The 20,988-nt window shown below is 48.8% G+C and overlaps 1 protein-coding gene across 3 annotated transcripts in view; it reads right to left on the reverse strand.

Annotated features, from left to right (window-relative positions):
- Mfhas1 (multifunctional ROCO family signaling regulator 1) overlaps positions 1-19,634 on the reverse strand; it is a 90,149-nt gene extending 70,515 nt beyond the window's left edge. For 2 of the 3 annotated variants that reach the window (XR_005284978.2, XM_038325286.2), the window contains exon 1: positions 16,065-19,633. Coding sequence is in view for 2 of the 3 variants with exons in the window: in XM_038325286.2 (XP_038181214.1) it covers positions 16,065-19,050 (2,986 nt within the window). In the remaining variant the exon portion in view is untranslated. Of the gene's footprint in view, positions 1-16,064 lie in introns of all 3 variants that reach the window. The other variant, XM_038325285.2, reaches the window with a different exon arrangement.
- Positions 19,635-20,988: the final 1,354 nt, after the last annotated feature.

Raw genomic sequence — 20,988 nt, forward strand, 5'->3', positions numbered from 1 at the left:
CCCAGCAGTTCCAGCTGGCCGTTCAATACCGCCCCTCTGCCTCACAGGGGGAAAACACAGGATTTAACACTCTAGAGTTCTCTTCTAGCCACATAAACAAAATACACACACGCCACATTTGCATTCAATGGGTGTTGATCAGAGAACACTTGTGCTCCCAGAGTGTCCACCACCTTTGTCCTCCCCACTGGGCTCTATGAACATCTATGCGCATGCGTCTTCTCTTTGTCCTCCCCTCTGGGCTCTTTGAAGATCTATGTGCATGCATCTTCTGGAGGCCTTTTCCTGACCCACGCACCTGGTTTCCATGTCTCAGAAGGCCTCTGCCCTTGGAATTGACTGCACAGCCCGGTGGCTGTTTACTGCCTGCTCTTCTTCCTCCTCTCCGGCTTTACTCTCCCCTGATGCCCCATGACCTAACGTGGGCCTAGTCCTTGGGGAGCCCTCGCTCATGTCCATAGTCCTGTCTCTCTCTTGGAAACAATCGTATGAATGTCTCATAGGTCCGTTCCCTTTCCATTAAAGGAATCCTCACTTCGGACAGGTGGAAGCTATTTTTTTCCCCTAAAGAACTACTCAGAAATAGCAGAGATGGTAGGCTCTGGGGGACAACCTCACTTCTGCTGCACAGTGTGCCCGAGGTGCTTAGCCCTCTCAGGCATCAGTGTTCCTCAGGCCTCTGTCAACAAAGATCATGGCAACCACAGTCTGCATTTATCGAGAGTTCACCGATCACAGAAACTGTATTAGGGACTGGATGCTTATTCGTTTAGTTAGGCCTCATGACCTCTAAGGAGATAGCGACATAGGGACAAATGCTTAGGGACTGAGAGAATTTTCTTTCCTGTTTTCGGATGAAGCTGAGGCTTTCCAATGCAAAGGAGCTTCTTAGAGGTACCAGCCCATGGCCTTGAACTTCATGTAAACAAAACAGAAGCAAGGGCTCTTTCTCTGGTGCTGATTTAGCCGAAAGCAAGAAAGCTGTAAGGCAATTCTCACCTCTGACTGCAGCAAGAGAGACACTTGTTCTGTGTGGACTCTGATAGGAAGCCGTGTGGACTCCTTGAGACAAGTCAGGGCCTTTACAGAAATGAGCTGGGTCGGAGGAGGGGCGAGCCCCAGTCGGGGAAGAGGCAGAAATCAATTCATAGCATGGATAGCAGGCAGACTGGCTCCAAGCATGAAATCCACAGAGCACACGCCTCAGCACCCTCGGAGGTGAGAGAGCATGTGTTTGTGCAGGGCTATGAACAAAGCCACCGACACCACCAGATTCTTCAAAGGCAAGTATTTGTCCATGCCATGGTCAAAGGATAGGATTCTTCTCTGACAAAGAACAATGGACACCATTCTAACTCCCCATCCTTCCTCTTTGGTTTCCGGTGAGCGATGATCTCAATGGAGATTCCCCCATGAGTAAGTGTGTCTTATATCACAAAGGGCCCTGTAAATCAGGGGGTTTATGGACGGTAAAAGATGGGTGATTTGAGTTCCCCGGCCCCACAGCTTCCTGCCTCCAGAACACCTGAGGCCGCAGGTGCAGAAATTTTTCCGGTCCTGGAAACTGTTTTGTCTGGGGTTTTATGTTGCTGCTGCTGCTGCTGCTGGTTTTTTGTTTGTTTGCTTCTGTTTTTGTTTTGGGGATTGCTTGTGTTTTCCTTTGTTTTTGTTTTCTTTTGTTTTGTTTTTTGACTAGGCAAGAGAATTTTGACAACTCTGGTAATCAACAAGATACAATCAACCCCTGTGTTTTTGACTAAGAGTGAATTCTGTAGTTATGTTCTAGAGACAAGGCTCAGCTGCATCCACAATGTTCAAGAAGGGGCTGGGGAGGCGGATGGACTGTGGCTCGCAGTGCTAAGCTGGATACGCTGAAACAGAACCACAGCCCCAAGCCACGGTCCTGAAATGACCAACTAGCAAACCAGTACACCAAGAGGAAAGGATGCAACAGAGTACCTTGGGAGAAGCAGAAGGCGGCCTGCTTGTACCTGTGAAAATGCAGGGGCTTAAGATAAGAAATAAATTGAAAAGAACACCTGCTTTGCCCAAGAGAGGGAGAGAACCAGGGCTGTGCCACTCCGGAGCCATCTGGGGACCAGCCGTGTCAGGGACAGGGACAGATAAATTGCTACAGAAGGCTTTAAATGTCTATTTTTGTTCCTGTGCCCCCGAGCACAAAACGGCCCAGCTCTGATCAGACAGGGGAGCCAGTTTTGACACCAAAGTCTATTGGAAAATTCACATTTCTTTTTTAGTACTTCGCGTGCAATTCATGAGCAATATTTGAATCAAAGTCACCTCAGCTTTGCCAGTCCCAGTGAATATATTTTTTTTTAGTAAATGTTCACAGAAAATGTGAGCTACTCTTCCCCTCCGCACTGTCTGCCTTGATTTTGAGCTCTCGGGGTGAGGAGGAAGATTCATAAAGAACATATGGTGAAACCCGTGCTGGAAGAAGCCAACTCTGACATTGCTGCCTTCCAGCGAAATGCGCCAGCAAGGATCTTTGAAACGCAGGAGTTTAATGCTGTCCTGTTTGGCCAGGGCCTGAGTTGCACTAGGTTAGACCCATTCCTTATTCATTATGCACAGAAAAACCATGTGGATAACATCTTAAAATGTATACTCCCACTTTGCTATGAGAACCCAACATCCAGTGCTGGTTCTATAGACATCATACCGAGCATGGGTCTAGAGGATGCGATGGTGTGGCACTCCAGAGGCAAGGGAGGGGACAGACTCACCACCCTGCCACCAGCAGCGAGGCAGGAGCAGTGTTCTGAGTCAGTGGGACATGGTTCATGACCAATTACTTTCCACTGATTTCTTACATGGGCCGAGCGTTATGCTTACTGCCACAGTCCTATTGTGATCGGTGATTGTCTTATTTATAAACAGGCAAGATTTGTAATTATGTCTACGCCTAAATACCGCATCACACAATAATGGAGAATTAAGCTGTGAAAAGCATAATCACGCTCAAAGCAACAGCGTCCCAGCATGCAACACAAAGAAAGCCAGCTAGAAACGTCACCTCCTTTGAAATCACAATGCTGAGCTCTCCTTATTCCCAAGCCTCCTTCCTGTCCCACCATTCTGACTAAGTGCATCTCCAGAGTGTCCTGAGCACAAAGGGTGTCTGATAAACTCGAAAGGTTTTTTAAAAGAAGCTCATTGTTAAACCTCTGAAAGGGAGAAAACTTCCTAGCTTAAAAATCTAGAAAACAGCTCGGAAGAGATCACAGGTCTGTCGTCATGCGCTGTTTACACAGCACAGACAGAAGGGGCCAGAGTATGCAATGGGTCACAGACATATATGCATGTGTATCCGTGTGTGCCTGTTTTCAAACGGCCATGATGGCAAGCATTGCCAAAATACATAGTTGAACAGGGTATGCATGTTGGTATGTGTACTTGAGCTCAGGTGTCCCAAGAACCAGAGATATCAGACCCACCCAGAGTTGAAGTCAATCACGGTTGTAAGCCATCTAATGTGGGTACCAGGAACTGAACTCAGGGCCTCTAGAACAGTGCTACATATTCTTTCCTCCTGAGCCTTCTCTCCAGCCCCGAAAATGTACACTGTGACCAAATGCAAGGTGCAAGACGAGCACGCACAACCTCTCTCAGGCTAAGTACACGCAAACACATTCCTGAAAGATACCACAAGAAATATTTTACAGATAAGAAAAGAAGCAAGGCTGATGATGGGGCGGGGCTTCTACTATTGAATTTACTTTCTATAAGCAGCTATTACCTTCTTATTGTTAGAATCATTGTGTGATTTCTTCTGTTCTCTCTCCGCGATGATGTTACGGATTTTTTTTTTTTGAAGTTCTCTAAGAAGTCAATTGTGGGAAAAAAAAATGTAAAGTTAAAACAAAAAAATTTTAGATAGCCAAAAAGGCAAAAAGAAAAAAAAAACTTAATAACAGCAAAAATGCATGAAGAGTTAATCTAAACTGATAAAACACTGTGATAATTTTTTTAAAGCTGAAAGGCAGTAAGATGATGCCAAAAGATATTATCTGAAAACTCAGAAAAGTAGCACCATAATTAGAAAACATGCATGCAGGGGAACATTCTCACTAATCAGAACTGAGTCGTCATGAAGAGCTGCTTTCCATTAAATCTCAGTGCATCGTTAAGGTGATGGGCAGTCGAGAGGAAGCCCGGCTAAGGGCTCTGGCAGGTAGCAGGAAAGCAGTGTAAACATGTTCTGAGACCATGAAATTCTCTGTCTACCACTCAATGATCCTCCTTCAGAAAAGGCCTTTCCCAGTGCAAAACTCTTATAGCATGCCTTCCAAAAGCATGGCCGACTTTTGCTGGTTCCTTTGGACCTGGACTTGCTCGCACTGCAAAGAGACACCAGCTGCTACTGCACATACCACTGGCAGTTCCTGCTCCTACTCCAGCTCCTGCAGCTGCAAAGACCAGGTGCCCTCCTGCAGGAATGCTGCAGCTCCAAGTGTGCTCAGGGATGTCTGCAGAGAAGCACCTGAGAGCTGCTGCCCCCGATGTGGGGGGACAGTGTTGATCCTGTGTGTAAATACAGGGACAACCACAACCACAGCTTCAGTTTTCACACCCTTCTGTTAGGTACTTTTACCTGTAAAGCCAATAAATGATAATAAAAGTTCATGGCCCAAATAGAAAAAAAAATAACCAAAAAAAAAAAATGAAAACAAAAACAAGTTTCAGAAAGAAATACACCAAACAAGGTGTGGTAGCTCATGGCTGTAATCCTCAGAAGGCCGAGGCAGGGGGGTTGCTACAAATTTGAGACCATCCTAGGCAAAAAAAAAAAAAAAAAAAACCTCAACAAACAAATGAAATCAGAAAAGGAATAAAAAGAGGGAAGACGTCTACACAGAATCACAATAATAAAATGCAGGAGTCCAAATGGCTGCACCAAGGCAGCATGATTAGATAAACAGCTAGAATCGCCTTGCAAGTAGAAATCCCCGGAAATGTAATGGACATTAGTTTTGTTTTTTGTTTGGATCAATACTTGAATCATTTATACAATGAGCTAAGTACACATTTTAAGAACCTCAGCTTAAAGGAAAGCCTGGGATAGTGGAGAGATGGTGGCAATTTCAGTTATGAGTGATGTCTTTTCCCTTTGCCATCCACATTTATATGTTATAGTATAGGGCAAGTCAGCCTGTAAAAGATCGCACTGCGCCACACCCCCACTATGAAAAAAGAAGATTTTACCCACAGGCTTACCCAATTTTCAAAGACACGTCTGAAAATTCGGGATCTTCTGGAGAAATGGCAGTCCAGTAGCGGCTGAAATCTCTGATGTTGTGATCATGTGTGAGACAGTTCTCTGAGCAACATACATGCATTACCTCACCCCTTGGGACCAGCCCACAGGACAAAAACTACTGTGGTTCCCAAAATCACATCTCTGACAGGAGCAGAAATAGAAGAGAGTTCCAGCCTTCCACCTCCAACCACTGCATTAGCATGCTTTAATTTTATTCTCTTAAAAAACTTCTTGCCTTTCCCTTTTAAATTGTGTTTATTATCATGGCATGCATGTTTGTGCATGCACACATGTATAGTAGATGTATATAGTATGTCTAGTGTGTATAGTACATGTATAGCATATATATGGTGCAAAAGCACAAATACAAAGATCAGAGGATGACCCTGTGGAGTTTACTCTCTCCTTTTGCCTTTGATTGGGTTCCAGATATTGAACTCAGGTCATCTGACTTGTATGGCAAGCGCCTCCACCACTAAGCCATCTTACCAGCTCAGAATGCTTCAATTTTAAAAAGAAACATACATTCTTTGTTCTAAGTCAAAACAGAAAAGAAATACAAAGGATATTTTTAAACATCTTGCGCTTCCACGCATTTCAGTCAAAGTGCAATGCAGTTCATTTGGATGAACTCAGAGGTAAGGACAAACCCAAACAATAACAAGGAGATCAATGCAAAAAAGTCTGTCTTCCTGAAGTCAGTTATATCCATGTGAACGGTAGGCATCAAAAAGGGCTTTGGGAAGCAAGGTTGGTTAAAGTAGTATTTTCATAAGCAACACACAAAGTGAGCAAAGATGTGTTAGATCCAAATTTACCTTTCTCAGGGACTGCTATGGTAAGATTTACAGCGAGGAAAATCAATGTTCTCATATACTGTCCTATGGATTACCAAGGCATGCAGCTATCCACTGTGGGGAAAATCAACAGCCCTTTCTTCCCTGTACTCTGACCTGGAGAAAGTGGCCAGTGTCACACTTAGACAGCATCCCCTAAAGGTCATCTGAGGCTACCTATCTTCCTAGGGTCCCAGCTGCAAATTCTTCCAGGCACAGCTAAGCTCTGTTCATGGCAAAGGCTATGCTGGACCAGTGCTTCAAAGCTCTCATTCAAGGGCCAGCAGGGGTCGCTCCCAAAGCTGATGGGTCCAGAAATGTCATTTAAATAAAGTTCCCTCCTCATCATAATTCAACACCAAGCACGTAGGGCACACAATCCATGCCATACCCACTTAACCTATCAGTGCCCTTCACATACTGAGACCCACTATCTTCCTCCAGTGGTCGCCTGGAAACTCTCTTTAACACTCAGTTGCAGTGCAGTCTTGCAGGCACCATGACAGCATGCTTTCCCTGTGGCTCACACCCCTGACCATGACGTCTGCTGACCCGCACTACCTGCAGGCCCAGCTATTAGCGATATGAAAGACATTCACTGCAAGCCGCCTGCTAAGGAGCTAACTTCTCTGAGGGGTAAACAGAAGGCTGGTGCAAAGCCAGAGCGCTCTTACCAGGAATTCACCCCCTACTCAAGCTCGTCTCGGGTGGAAAAGGAGGGCAACAATGGTTCTTATCTCATAAAGTTACCAGGGATCTGAATGATCTCAGAGTGGGCTGTAAAGTCAGCGCACACTCAGTCTCATGGTGTCCCCCAGCTGTCTCCTTTATAAAGACAGTCGCGATGACACACACAATAGATCACCTGCATGGCATGGAGCTGAGAAGTCAAAGTATCTTTCTGGTTTGACATTATCACTCCCCATTGCCTTAAAAAAAAAACTTTTAGTGTGTGTGTGTGTGTGTGTGTGTGTGTGTGTGTGTGTGTGTATTTACGTGTATGTGGAGGCCAGAGGTCAATTCAGCAAGACGAGCTGATAATCAAATCCCAGGGACCCTCCTGTCTCTACCTCTGCATGCTGGGATTGCAGCTGCAAGCCAAGACAAGCAGCTTTTTACATGGGTCCCAGCGACCCTAAGCCAGGTCCCCATGCTACCCACTGAGCCACCTCTCCAACACCTCCACATCCACCCTTAAGCTCCCTCTTTACAAGCGTGGGAGGGATAAAGGGTTGTGCTACGGCCCCTCATTCATCAGCACGTGGTTCTAACACCATGTCAATAGCACATGACTCACCTTGGGAGCAGGGAGGATCTGAGATGTTTAACTCTTTGATTCTCTCAACATTTAATAGGTTAATAACAGGAAGACAGCTCACCAAAGCCTCCCTCAACAAAGAAACCTGTAAGTAGCAGTCACAGATGCGACCACACCCACTTTAATGTGCGCTGTCTTCAGAGTCAGCATTCATGGTCTTTGCTCCTTGGAAATGACCAGTGGCCTTGATCCTTCCAAACCAGGAGCTAATAGATGACCAAGAAAATAGCTCTGGAAAGTTTTAGAAAAACTCTGTGATGATGCTGGTTTCGGCATCCTCTCAGGCTCTGCCTGAGAGTTACCACAAATGATTTAAAATCCAAGTCAATGAAAAGTAGAGATGTAGGCATTCCTCTGTCCACTCTTCTCCCTCAGGGAAATTCAAACTGGAAGTTGGCGTCATTCTAAATGAACGGATTTTTATTTTCCTAGAAAAACCAAAAGCTAAGCCATCTCCCAAGCACACAATGATTTCTTCTCTGTATGGTCAGATTCCATCACTGAAAGCTCAATCATCATGTTAAGATCCCACCCCAGCTCTCTATGGCCACGGTCTTGCATATTATTTTCTCCTAAAACTCCCGGTTCAGCTCAAATGTCTGTATACAGCAGGCATTCAAAAGCGACTGATGGCCGAATCAAGCTAATAACTTGTCTTGTATGTAATATCCTAATATTGAGAGATTCCCAGCCCTTACCTATGACCTAAGGACCAAGCACTCTGGGTATCTATTGCTTAAAAATTACCAAACACACACGCATACACAGTAAAGTCTACCTACCACAGACAGACCCAAGGGTCTAGGCAGCCTCATCAACCCTAAAAAGGGGATCCCATCATGGCCATGTGAGAGATGTCCAGTCAATGGGGAACCGCAGGAAGCACCCAAACCCTTACTCTAAGCCATGCCCTGCAAAGACAGTTATCACCTGGAGCCAGGCAGAAGAATTCCCAGACATTTCATCCCAGGAAGGAGGCCAAGCCCTGCCTCAGTGCTCCTTGCCTATGCAAGCACTCGGCTCAGAGGTCATGCTTTCAAAGCTCTGTGAGGGTAGGAAATACCAGGGAATTATTCAGATTTAAAACGGTTGATCTTACATTTGATAAATTTAACCTTGAGAGGAGGAAAAAAGGAAAGGAGGAGGAGAGAGAAAAGAGGAAGAGAAGGGAAGGGGGAGGGGGGAAGAGGAGAGGAGAGGAGGAGGAAGGAGGGGGAAAGGAGGAAGAGGAGAAGGAAGAAAGGAAAGAGAGGAGATGGGGAAAAGAGGGTAGAAGGAAGAAGGGATAAGAGGAGGAGGGAGAGGAGGAGGAAGGAGAGGAGGAGGAGGGAGAGGAAGAGGAGGGAGAGGAGGAGAGAGAGGAGGAGGGAGGAGAGGAGGAGGAGGGAGAGGAGGAAGGAGAGGAGGAGGGAGAGGAGAAGGAGACAGAGGAGGAGGGAGGGAAGGGAGGAAGAGGGAGAGAAAGATAAGGGAGAGGAAGAGGAGAGAAGGGAGAAGGCACACAAAGCAAATAACAGCAAGGGCAGCCACACCAAGCATATGACTCACAAAACCACCCCACCCCAAAACATGCTCTGCTACCAAGTGCCTCTGTACAAATTGTATGAGAAAAAGAGACAGCTGAGATAGCTTGGGTGCCCAAGGCTAAGGTTTGGAGCAGCAGAAACTTTCCAGAAGCAAGCAAGGAGAGTCTCCAGGCTCTTAGCATCCAACAAAGCTGCCTGGCTCCTCTGACCACCCTGAACACTGCACCCCTCTACCTTTTGTGGAAAAATAACAAGACCCAGTATTTCTAGCTAGGACATTACACTGAAGTAAAAAAAAAAATATTAAAAATAAAAAAATAAGTAAGACATGTTTTTGAGCACTTACTGCCAAAAACAAAAATAACTCCAAAATTTTCCTTCTCATTCTCTACAAATAAGTCAGCCATGTTGGCAAGGGTATCTGGGAATTGTCATGGATGTGGCTGCCAAGTATGTAGTACGCAGGGGGTTGTCTATACCGCAGCCAGTCACTCCTCCAGGGACTTCCCTGGTCTCCAGTCAACAGGCTGAATGCAGGGCAACATCACCTGGGAGAGGGTAAAGCAGCTGAAGAAAGCCGCCTTCCTGTACCCATTCCGCCCCACCAGTCAGGGCTTCGTATCCCTCAGCATCGATCCCTTCCTCCTGATAGAGTCAAGGTTAAGGCGAAGGTATGAGTCAATCGGAAGAGGAAGAACTGTGAGACCATCTGCTTTATTTAGGAGGATGTAACCAGTGACTACAGGAGAATAAACGTGAGGTCAGGTCACAAAAGGCTTTAGGTGGCTGGTTCCCACATCCTACTCAACTTGGTATCCTAATCATCTACCCCTTATCCATGCACCCATTGCTGGAAGTGTAGAGTTTATACACAAAGATTAAAAACACACAAACACACTAGAAAAATCATGCGGAAAACCTCAACCTATACACTTGTAGATAAAGAACATTAGGAACAACCCAAAACCCAGCTGGAATCATCGAGATAACATCATGTCTTGAGCTCTCAGAAAACAGGTCTGTGGAGACCCTCCCACCTGCTCTGTCATTCCGGTACGCCCAGATGACGGCCAATACACGAAACATCAGAAGGGAAAAAAAGTCTCTGGGACACGGTACCATTCTTCAGAAGGGGGTGTCTCTAGGTCTATGAGTTGGCTGCATGCATTCTGCGGGTGTCTGAGGTCCCTATCAATCATTCTGAGGACAAGAAGGCCAGTTTCACTAATGCCAGAACAGACGTGTCCTCTGAGGGAAAGGCCATCAGCCCCCAGAGAAAGACAAACTGACACCCGCAAGACTCAGCAGCTGGTTTTACATTGGGAAGACGGAGTCTGAGAGACCTGAGACCTGGCTGAAGGCAAACAGACCATCCTGGTGTCCTGCCGCAGAGACCGTGTATGAGGGCGTGGGAGCTGCAAGTGGCAGGAGAGAGCAAAGACTGGACCAGCACTTGCTCTGGTTTTTCAACATCTCAAACAAAAGCTAAGGATGGCTGCTGAGTCTCTGAGAAAGGTGTGGCAGTGGAGGGAAGAGAGCAAGGAGCAAGACGGGGAAAACCTCCGGCAACATCCACTCCAAAATTGGCCCTTCCCATATGCCCCTTCCTGGGCAATGGGCAAACACCAGCACGTCTTCCCAACCTCAGGGAGAGCACTATTATTCTAGATCCTCCCTTAGCCCCCCCCCAAACATCCCTGAGTGTATCCCATCAGTGTATTCGATATGAGATGAAGTGATTTAAGGAAGAGCTAAACCAGGCCAGTTCAAGGGAGCAAGGGGAAGAGGAGGCAGTGTGCTACAAACTAGAAAGGAAACTGTGTTACAAACAAAGAGTCTCTCTCTGGGAAGGTCTCAAGTAGCTGAGCAGGGACAGCCTTGAGAGTCCACCCTAGAACTGAAACACCTAAATCTTCTAATAATTTGAGCACTACTAAAACCTCTAGAGTCTTTCTTTTTATTTGGAGCAAAGTCCTACTGAGTTCAAAGAGGCCTGTTTAGGAAAATAAAAACCCAGGGGCATCAATTATTATAAAGTTAAACTAAAAAGATATTGAAGAACCTTCGTGAAGTTACAAAACAATGATTAATTCAATCCAAGCAACTAGGTCAATGCTCAGATTCCAGTCGTTGTAAGAGTTAGCTACAATAAGGCAAGAACTTTGCTTCGCTCCAGCAGTCACAATGAAGGGCCTATTCAGGGGCAAGCACTGCAGTCCAAACCCAGCAGGAGAGCTGGGACATCTGAGGTGGGGAGGGGGAGCAGGGCAGGGCAGACTCGCCTTGCCATCCGGTACTACCTGGGAACTTGACAACGCAACAAAGAGATTCTTCTTCTAAAGCGCCAGTCATCGAGGGACACCTGAGAGGCTTCCGGAGACCACAAAGCCTGGGGCAGGTCTCCACGTAGAGGAAGCAAGTGAACAATCTAATCAAAGACGTATTATGGTATACACAGCCACTCCTGGGACAGAAGAACTATGCTAAGCGTCAGACTACAGGCGTGCACCATCAGACAGGCATGCACCACCAGACAGGCATATACACTCAGACCCACACACAGTCAGGCAAGCGCACACTGTTAGACTGGCACACACAGATGAGTACACACAACAATCAGATAGGCACAAATGGTTAGACAGGTACATGGAGCCAGACAAACAGACCCTGTCAGATGGGCACACACATCAGACAGACATACAACATCCTATGGGCACTTTAGGATAGGCAAACACTGTCAGCCAGGCACACACTGTCATACAGACACACACTGTCATATGGATACACACTGTCATACGGACACACACTGTCATTTGGGTACACACTGTCATACGGACACACACTGTCATTTGGGTACACACTGTCACAAGGGCACACACTGTCACATGGACACACACTGTCATATGGGCACACACTGTCATACGGACACACACTGTCATTTGGGTACATACACACTGTCACAAGGGCACACACTGTCATACGGACACACACAGTCAGACAAGCACACATAGCCAGATGGGTACATACACTTAGACAGATACACACTGTCAGACAGGCACATGCAATAATACCAACATCCACAGTCAGACAGGTATACTTTGTACGCATGGGTATACACAGGCAGGCAGATACACTGTCATATGGACACACACAGTCAGACAGGTACATACTAGGTGTAGAAAATGAAGGAGCTAGTGAGATACGAACAGGCTCTGTGTGAATGAATGTGGCCAAAATTAAAGAAAACCACACAATTAATTAAGCTTACTGGATTGCTTTCTCCTTATTGTTAAAAATTACACTTCAAGTTGGGCAGTGGTGGCGCACGCCTTTAATCCCAGCACTCGGGAGGCAGAGGTAGGCGGATCTCTGTAAGTTCTAAGCCAGCCTGGTCTACAAGAGCTAGTTCCAGGAGAGGCTCCAAAGCTACAGAGAAACCCTGTCTCAAAGAAAAAAAAAAGTATACTTCATAATTTGGAGGGTGGATATTTGAATATAAGTGAAAACTTATATTCAAAATCAGTTAGACAAAGACATACTCTTCCAACTTAAAAGCACACCGCGGGCATTCGACTGCAGTGCCATCAATCAATCCACTGTGATCTTGCTGCAGTCCAGAGTCTAGCCACATCAGGTCGGCCAGCCTCAGAGGGCCCACCATTCTGGTCTAAATGACACAGGCGAAGGGAATGAAACATGAACAAACACCCCATAGAAAGAGCAGTGCGCTCTGGGAACGAGAGCATGGAACCAACTACGGGGCAGAAACGGAAGAGGGTGGTGGGACAGGCAGGAGTCGACACCCAGAGAAGGCATTAGATTCTCACAGTGATATTTTGAAAAACCATTGCATTTATGTGTGTGCACACGATTCAGTACATACGTAGAGGCCAGTGCTTCCTTCCACCTTTACGTGGGGTCTGGGGATGAACTCAGGTCCCTGGCATTGCTAGACAAGTGCCTTTACCTGCTGAACCACAGTGACATTTAAGCATCTTACAGACATATCTTCTGTTTCTGGAAGAACCCTGGAGGGCGGTTAAGAGCACTGGAGTACGGGGATTCAATTCCCAGCACCCACATGGCAGCTAACAACTGTCTGTAACTCCTCTCCTTTATGTAGACATACATGCAGACTAAACATCCACAGATAAAGTACATAAACCTTTACTTAAACTCCTCTATGTCGACCCAACTGTCTTCAATGAAACACACCTGTCATCCCTTTGGCAGTGTGATTTGATCTTCTCTGTGAGAAATTTTAAACCCATGGTTACTGGCTAAGGATCTCCAAAATTAAAGCCAGAGAAATCCAGTCCAGCATCATCCAGCCAGCTAAGTAGCTCTCAACAGAAAACGCAACTGGGCAGGGCCAGGAGAGTTTTCCATATAAGAACATTTTCAAAGGTACTAATGCTTTCTGTTGGGACTGCTTCTGTTGAATGGTCCCAAGCAACACAGAAATTGGCACTTGATGTCCCAGAGTAGACAAAAACAAAAAAACTAAAAAATATGTTTTTAAACCATTGTATGTAAAATCGTGAGTTTACAAGAAAACTTGATACTTTAAGTGTAAAATGAAGTCACCAATTTCCTGTCCCCAAAAAGGGAATGAAAGACTTAGAAAGACTTCATAGAAAGACAGAAAGCTACACGCAGATTCAAAAGCTTCTCCTAAGCTGAACTATGTTCCAATCGCCGACGGGCATGTCCTTAATAACTGAACATCAAATGTTGTCATTTCTCCCATGTAACATTCTAGATTTCATTATTTTTGGTTCTTACCAGATCTTTAAGAATTATGACAATTACTAATAAATGATGAGAATCACAGAAAAATATGACAGGAAAAAAAAATCCTGTTCTTTCATTGTTGTTGTTGATGTTGCTGTCATAATGTAAAGAAAAACAATATTGTCAGTTTTCCCAATATTCTCACCTCTCTGCTACTTTTGGGGGGAAAAATACAAGCGAAAACAAATTTAAAAAAAAATAACATTTCTGTCAGAAATATTCCATACGTGTTATAAAAAATAACAAATGCCAATATAGATATGTGTTCTTACAATTTTTCTCTTTTCCTTTCTCAACTTGAAAAAAAATCCTTATAATCCGGATTGCCAACCAGGTGTGCCTCATTTGAAAGGCAAATGGAGACACAAGCCCCGCCCCCTATTATTGTTTTCCCATCTCACTGCCGGCTCCTTTATGCAATAAATGAAGGTGAAAATTTAAGAGCAGAAGTAAGGGTAAAGAAAATCCTGCTAGCCTCACTGTTTCACCGACAGAATTCCTCAGCCCAGATTGGTCCCTGTTCAACTATGTCCTTCCCTTTGTCGTGCATGACGTCAGTTTAATTCACAGCCGGCCTCTGCGTGGAGCAGGAACTAGTCCCAGAGGGGCTCCTTCGGTGGATCAGGCTGTGAGTAGTGTGCCCAACCACTCTGTGCAGCTCAGCAACATGAAAAAGAAAGTGTTTGGCTTCCAGGAATAAAAGACAATGGCAAATATACGATACACCGAGGCAGCCACCAAGTCGGGGGCCTGTGACAAGATGCCAGATAATCATACAGAATGGCTGGCTCCATTGGCTGGTCACCCGATAGGGTGGCTTTTTTCAAGCTGAAGAATTGAACCTAGATCTAGGGCAACAGAAAGGCTTTCCCTTCGGAAATGTTGGCGTCCTGCGCCTCCCTGATACTATTACCAGCCGTGTCCTTGTTGGCACTCTTGCCAAGACGAAGATCAGAGTGGCATTCAGTCACCCCTTGGCCTACCCCGGGGTGGGGACCAAGGCGAGAAAGGCTGAGTGGTACTATTGCCACAGGATCTGTGCTAAGGATGCTTGTGACACTATCGCCCAAATCAGCTGTCACAGAACTGCAAACGATGAGGTAACAGTTCCTAGCTAAAGACTTGTGCCTAATTAATCAGGAAAAAGAAAAAAGAAAAATCCCAGGCAAAGCAGAAAAAGACCAGGAGTTTCCAGGACAGTTTCCCAGGAAACTACCCTGATAACACTACCATGACGGACATGTGTCATTCATGAAAGAGTTGCCCAAACCTACAGAAATAAATACCCAGATGGGGATTCGCTCCAGTGGGTGGAGGAAAGGAGGACTGGACAGCTCCTGCACAGAGGATGACAGCCGAGGACCGGGAGGCCATGCATATGTGAAGGAGGGACAGGTGGGGACAATCCATACCCTCTGCTCAGTGCCGCTGCACCTTTAAAGCTGCACTTTCAAAAATGAGGATTTTTTTCTTTTAAATCTCAAACAAGCAGTCCTCAAATTCTCTCACTTGCCTATAACTGCTTACAAAAGAAAAAGACAAAAGACAGAGACAAAAAGAAAAAAAAAAAATGACTTGGGAAACACTCCCTAAGGAAACCCATGGGTTTTCTCGTTTTTCCCTTCCGTTGCTTATAAACCACCATTGGAAAGTCCCATTCACCGGAGGAACGTATCTGACGACGTCTATGAAAGTCAAATATCGTCAGGAAATAGTGGAGGAAATCCCTCCCTCAGAGAAGTGAGCCTGCTCCGTCCTGAGCTGGTCCAGTCCGAACTCTCTAGAGGCAGGCATTCATTAACAGACCACGCAGCCATCACTTGCCACGGTTACAGAACATTCTTCGGATGTCTCAAGAAACGCCTGCCCTCACTCTGACTTGCTAGGCTACATCAGGACTTTAAACAAAAGACTATGACCACCACCGACACAGACTCAGACTCCTCCCTGCGACAACATGTGTCTAATGGCTGTGAGAACCCAGGCTCAGCACAGGGCGAATGCCACCCTCATCCCAGCTTCTGTGTCAGTCACCTGGGATTTCCCGTTACAAACTGTGGCTGACTTTCAAAGAATAATAAAGGAGACATGGAGATGTTTTTAAGTTGGGCAGTATGAGTCTCCCTGTTAGAAGGAAATGACTCTTGCCGCTGCATTTCACGTTGCTTTGGCGATTGTCATAGCCACTCTGGATCCACCTGGGAGAGCCTAGGAGGCTACAGAAGCATCCCCCCACATGAGAAACAAATGTCTCCAAACCCGCAATGTAACGCGAACCACCAGTGAACCCCAACACCCCCTCCACCTACCTGGGAAAGCGTGTGGATTGGGGGACCCTCTCTTAAGGCACTTAGAACAGAGGATGTGCACAGTGTAGTGCAGTCCAGGCCATTCCTGAAGTAGGACATTCAGTTCCTCTACCAGAGGGGTGATGGCTTGCCATGCGGTCCATATATTTGGTAACGATGCGTGGCTAGCAATGGACAGGGTGTCCGGCTGCAGGACCCCCTTGGCGGGTCTGTAGCTCACCACCACAGGGACTTTCCCTCGATATGCAAAGATCTGAAACTTCCCATCCGACCTGTGCACCACATGGCTGTTGATCTGGACACTGTAACGTGCAAACAATCCAGGTGGAAAGGTAAAGGGGAAACTATATTCGATCTGCAACTGTTCGGCCACAAAAGACTGCCCAGCTAGGTTGGTCCCATTGATCCAGGCCTCTGCGTGGGGCACCTCATTCTGCACGTAGCATGGGAACTTGTACCAAGCTGTGGAGCCGTTCAAAGGCTTGCCTTTGGGTTTATTGAGGCAGTAACAGAGTCCCATCTTCTCCAACAGCTCCAAGAGGAGCTGCAAGTCCTGCTGGGCCTGGACGTGAGGCTTAAGCAGCAACCGGATGACATGGGCTGGCAGAAGCCCATGCAGCAGGAAGCCTTCCACATAATGATGAAGCTGGGTGGCCCGGAGTGGGTCCTGACCCGAGGTGGGCACTGCCATGGAGGGGAAACTCTCCCCCTCCCCCTCCCCCTCTCCACTGGTCCCTAGGAGCAGCTTATGCAGCAGCAAAGAAGCATCCCTCTGGAAAAAGACATTGAGGATGTCAATGAGGCGGGTGAGGTTGTGGAAGACGTGCTCCTTGAGGGCCGGGCTATCCTCGAAATAGAGTAGCTTGCCGCTCTCGTGCAGGTAGGAAAGGGCACTCTGCAGCCGGTCCTCTGTCAGACCCGCCTGCAGACCCAGGCGGGCCGAGTCCCACCAGCTTAGCCACAGTCGCTGTGCCTGAGGTGGCTGGAAGTGCAGTTCCTCGAGCACCTGCCAGGATCGAGGCAGGACTCTGTGTAAGTTGGGGAAGATCTCTCGGTGCTCAGCGACAGAGAGCAGCTTGTCGCGAAGGCGTTGCAATTGGTGGGGGTCCCTGCAGCTAACAGGCAACACGGGGGAGAGGATCTGCAGCCGGTGGTTGAGCAGGTACTGAAAATGGGCCTTGCGCCTCCGAAGGTTCTTGTCTGAAACACCATAGTAGGCTGCATGGGGGCTGGCAGAGCGCAGCTCGAAGTCCCGAGCCAGGGCCTCGTCCACTACCTTGGCTAGATGGCTTAGGCCCTCTGCATCGTGCTTCTCCTGTAGCGCGATCTGGCGGTGAATGTCCAGACACTTTTCCTCAAGCTCCCGCTCCCCGCACAGGTCCGCGTGGGTGCCCACAATGCACACCACAGCGTGAGGCACCCGGGCCCCCACCCGGTGCAAGAAGGTGCCCACAGCAGTAGGAAAGCAGCGAGGTTCATAGGTGGCCAAGTTGACCACCAGCACATACAGGGCTCCTGGGGAGAGGAAGAAGGGCTGTATCACCTCATAGCTTTCATCACCGGCTAAGTCATACACAATGAACCGCAGGCCCCGGGAAGCATCAGCAGTCCAGCTGGTCACCTCGATGCCCTTGCTCCCAAGGGGAGGGAAGAGTAGGTAGCTCTTCTCCTTGTCCCCTCCTCCTTGATCTCCCTCCACTTTGTCCTCAGTGAGGCAGTGCCGGAGCAGGGTCTTCCCTGCAGCCTTATGGCCCATTAGGAGCAGCTTGAGGCGGGGCTGCACAGCTGGCTGGGAATGAGCCAATTCCTTCTGGTAGGCTGCGATGTAAGGAATCCCCTTCATGCAGACTTCGTAAGGGGGCTGAATCAGTGGGTTGTCCTTGATTTTCCACAAGCCTACCCGGGAGAGCTGGCCAAAGTTGTCGGGCAGAACAGCGATCTGGTTGCCCTGAAGCACCAGCTCCTCCAGGCCGGTCAGCTCCACAATGGAGTCTGGCAAGTAGCGGATGCGGTTATTATCCAGCCACAGGGTGAGAAGCCGGCCCAGCCCGGCGATTAGGGATGGCACTGAGGTAAGCTGGTTGCGACTAAGATAGAGCTCCTCCAAACCAGCCAGGGGCAGCAGCGCAGCAGGAAACTCCTCAAAGAGGTTGGAAGAGAGGTTGAGCATCTTGAGTCTTTGCAGGCGGCTGAATTCGGGGGGCAGAGCCTGCAGCCCGTTGTTGTCTAACATGAGGCTTTCTAAACTGGCCAGCTCGCAGAAGCCGCTGGGCAGGGTGCCAAGCTCGGCCCCACTAAGCCAGAGAATCTTGAGGGCACGCAGGGCACTGATATCCTCAGGTAGGCCTCGCAGCCGGTTGCTGGATACGTCCAGCTCCTCCAGGGCAGTCAGCTGCAACAGCTGCCTGGGAAAGGCGGTGAGTTGGTTGTGGTCCACGTCGAGGGTGCGCAGGTGGTTGAGGCAGGAGAAGGAGTCTGGCAGATGCGCTAGCCGGTTGAAGCTGACATCCAGCTCCTCCAGGTGGGCGAGGGCACCCAGCTGGGCAGGCAGAGCTGGCAGCTGGTTGTGGCTCAAGTTGAGCTTGCGCAGCTCCCTTAGGGCGCTCACCACCTCGGCACCCAGGACTGTCAGCCGGTTGTGGCTCACGTCCAGCTCCGTAAGGTGATGGCCTAGCTCCGCCACCGCAGGGGGCAGCCGGGCAAAGCGGTTCCTGCGCAAAACCAAGACGCGAAGACTGCCCAGAGCCGACCCCAGACCTTCAGGCACATCCTCCAGGCCGTTGTTCCCCAGGTTCAGCACCTCAATGTCCCCGATGTTGGCCGGCAGCACCAGCTGGGGGGCGTCTGGGGAGTCGAGTGCGTCGCCTCCGGCCCCCGGGCAGCTGAGCGTGAGCTGGCGCAGGTTGCTCCGCAGCTTCCTGGCGCGCAGGGCGGCGTCCCGCCACAGTCTCACCGTCTTCAGGTTGCCACTGTCCTTGCCAGCCATGGCGGGGCCCCGCGCCGACAACCCTCACGCCGGCACCGGAGCCCGCAGCTGCATGCCGCGCTGCACCCCAGCCGGCGCCCGGGCCCTCGCTCTCCCGCTGCTTCCGAGCCACCACCCCTGCGCGGCCGGCGGCCGTGGGTCCTAGCGCAGCCAGAGACAGGGCGCCCGCAGCTGGGGGGCGGTGGCGACGCGGGCAGCTCTGGGGGGCTCCGGGCAAGCGGCGCGGAGCTGGGCTGCGGCCGCGCAGCGCGGCTCGCATTCTCCGTGCTCCCGGGCCATGGGCGCGCCGGGCAGCAGGGCCGCCGCCCGCCGCGCCGCGGAGGATGCCTGCTCCTCTTCCAGCTCCGGCCGCTTCGCTGTGTCTGGGTAGCCGACTCCAGCCCCGCTACCCTCGCAGCGGAGGCCCGGAGGCCGGCGGAGTCGCCTCCGCTAGCAGCAGGAGGAGGGCAGCACTCAGCTCCGCTGCCGGCATGCTGCGGGCGCAGGGCCGGGGCGCGCCGGGGGCGGCGGCGTCTCCTTGTCTCCGTTTCCCCGCGGCTCGGGCGGGAGCGCGAGCGCCGCGTCCCCGGCGCAGGGAGGGCGCGATCGGAAAGCTACAGCGCCGCCCGGTGGAGCGGCCCCCACGTGACCGGCGGAGGCGCTGCTGGTTCCCGGCACCGCCCCGGGGGCGGGAGTTGCAAGCGAACGCAAACTGAGAGGCTTGGGGGCGCTGGGCTTGGTGGGGTTAGTGGTGTGGACCTTGTCCCTCTATGAGGCTCACCGTACGCGATCCTCAAGGCTGTGTAGGACTCTGGGGTCTCTGGGTTGGGTTCCCCTGCATCGGGTTCTTTGTTGGCTGTGGGTCTCTAAGGATTTCTTATTCATTCCTAAAGCGTAGGAGTTAGCCGGCTTCCTTACTCATTCTTACTCACTTTCCCTTCCCTGCACCCTACATCCACACCATTGCAGAACAGGCAGAATGCAAGGACCCGGTGTCAAAGGAGCTTAGATCGAGAGTGTGGTTAAACCAAAGGCAGATAGGTGAGAGTAGACAACCTCTAATTCATTTGATAAGTAGTTATTGGGGTTCATGTGTACTAGGTCAACTAAAGCCTAGTTTTCAGCTCCCCTCGTTTGAGCCAGCACCTCTCTGGCCTGCTGTGGGTGGTTGGGTGTCAGACACAAAGCAAAGTGTCTTATCTGGTCTAACCCATTTAGCGTCACAACCGCATGAAACATCTTAAATCCGACATTCTTGTTGCTCTTGGAGAGTAAAGAAAATGACGGTGGCATAAGGCTTATTTTCGCTGTGTTCAGCTTGGGTTTGTTTCCATTGAAAGGAGTTGGTCTAATAGCATATCCATACTAAAAAATCTCCGAATTTATCGAAGCCTTGAAACTTTGTTCAGAGTTGGCTCATCACCTTATCTAAGGAACCACTGGCGATTAATGGCTTGAAAAGGACAGTCACTTTCATTGAGGGCACAGCCACTGATAGGTTACTAAGGCTCTAGCAGTTGGCCGGACACCTTGAAATAAGGGCAGCTATTTGGACTCAATATGATTCTAGAAAGCAAGAACGCAAAGAGAGGGAGAGCAAGAGAAGAAAGGAAAAACATGAAGTTAGGAGGGAAATGAGGGGGTATAGAGGGAGTTGAATGGGAAAACTAGCTATGATCAATACTCATTGTATCCATGTATAAATTTCTCAACGAATAAATACAAGGGAGTTTTTTTAAGTAATCAAATAGTTCTCACCCTCAGGGATTCAAATTAAATTTATTAAATTCACTGCTTACCATATTCTAGCTTTAGTGCGTACAGGTAGACATTCGAGGACCATCCATGTTCGGTGCATTTGTTTCTTCAAAGAGAGAAACAGACAGAACATCCATCCGCCCCATTGATGACTACCAAGTCCTGGGCGAGCATCCTGTAGTAAGATCGCTCCCAGGGCTA

The sequence above is a fragment of the Arvicola amphibius genome, chromosome 4 (genome assembly GCF_903992535.2).
Source record: "Arvicola amphibius chromosome 4, mArvAmp1.2, whole genome shotgun sequence".
Classification (NCBI taxonomy): domain Eukaryota; kingdom Metazoa; phylum Chordata; class Mammalia; order Rodentia; family Cricetidae; genus Arvicola; species Arvicola amphibius.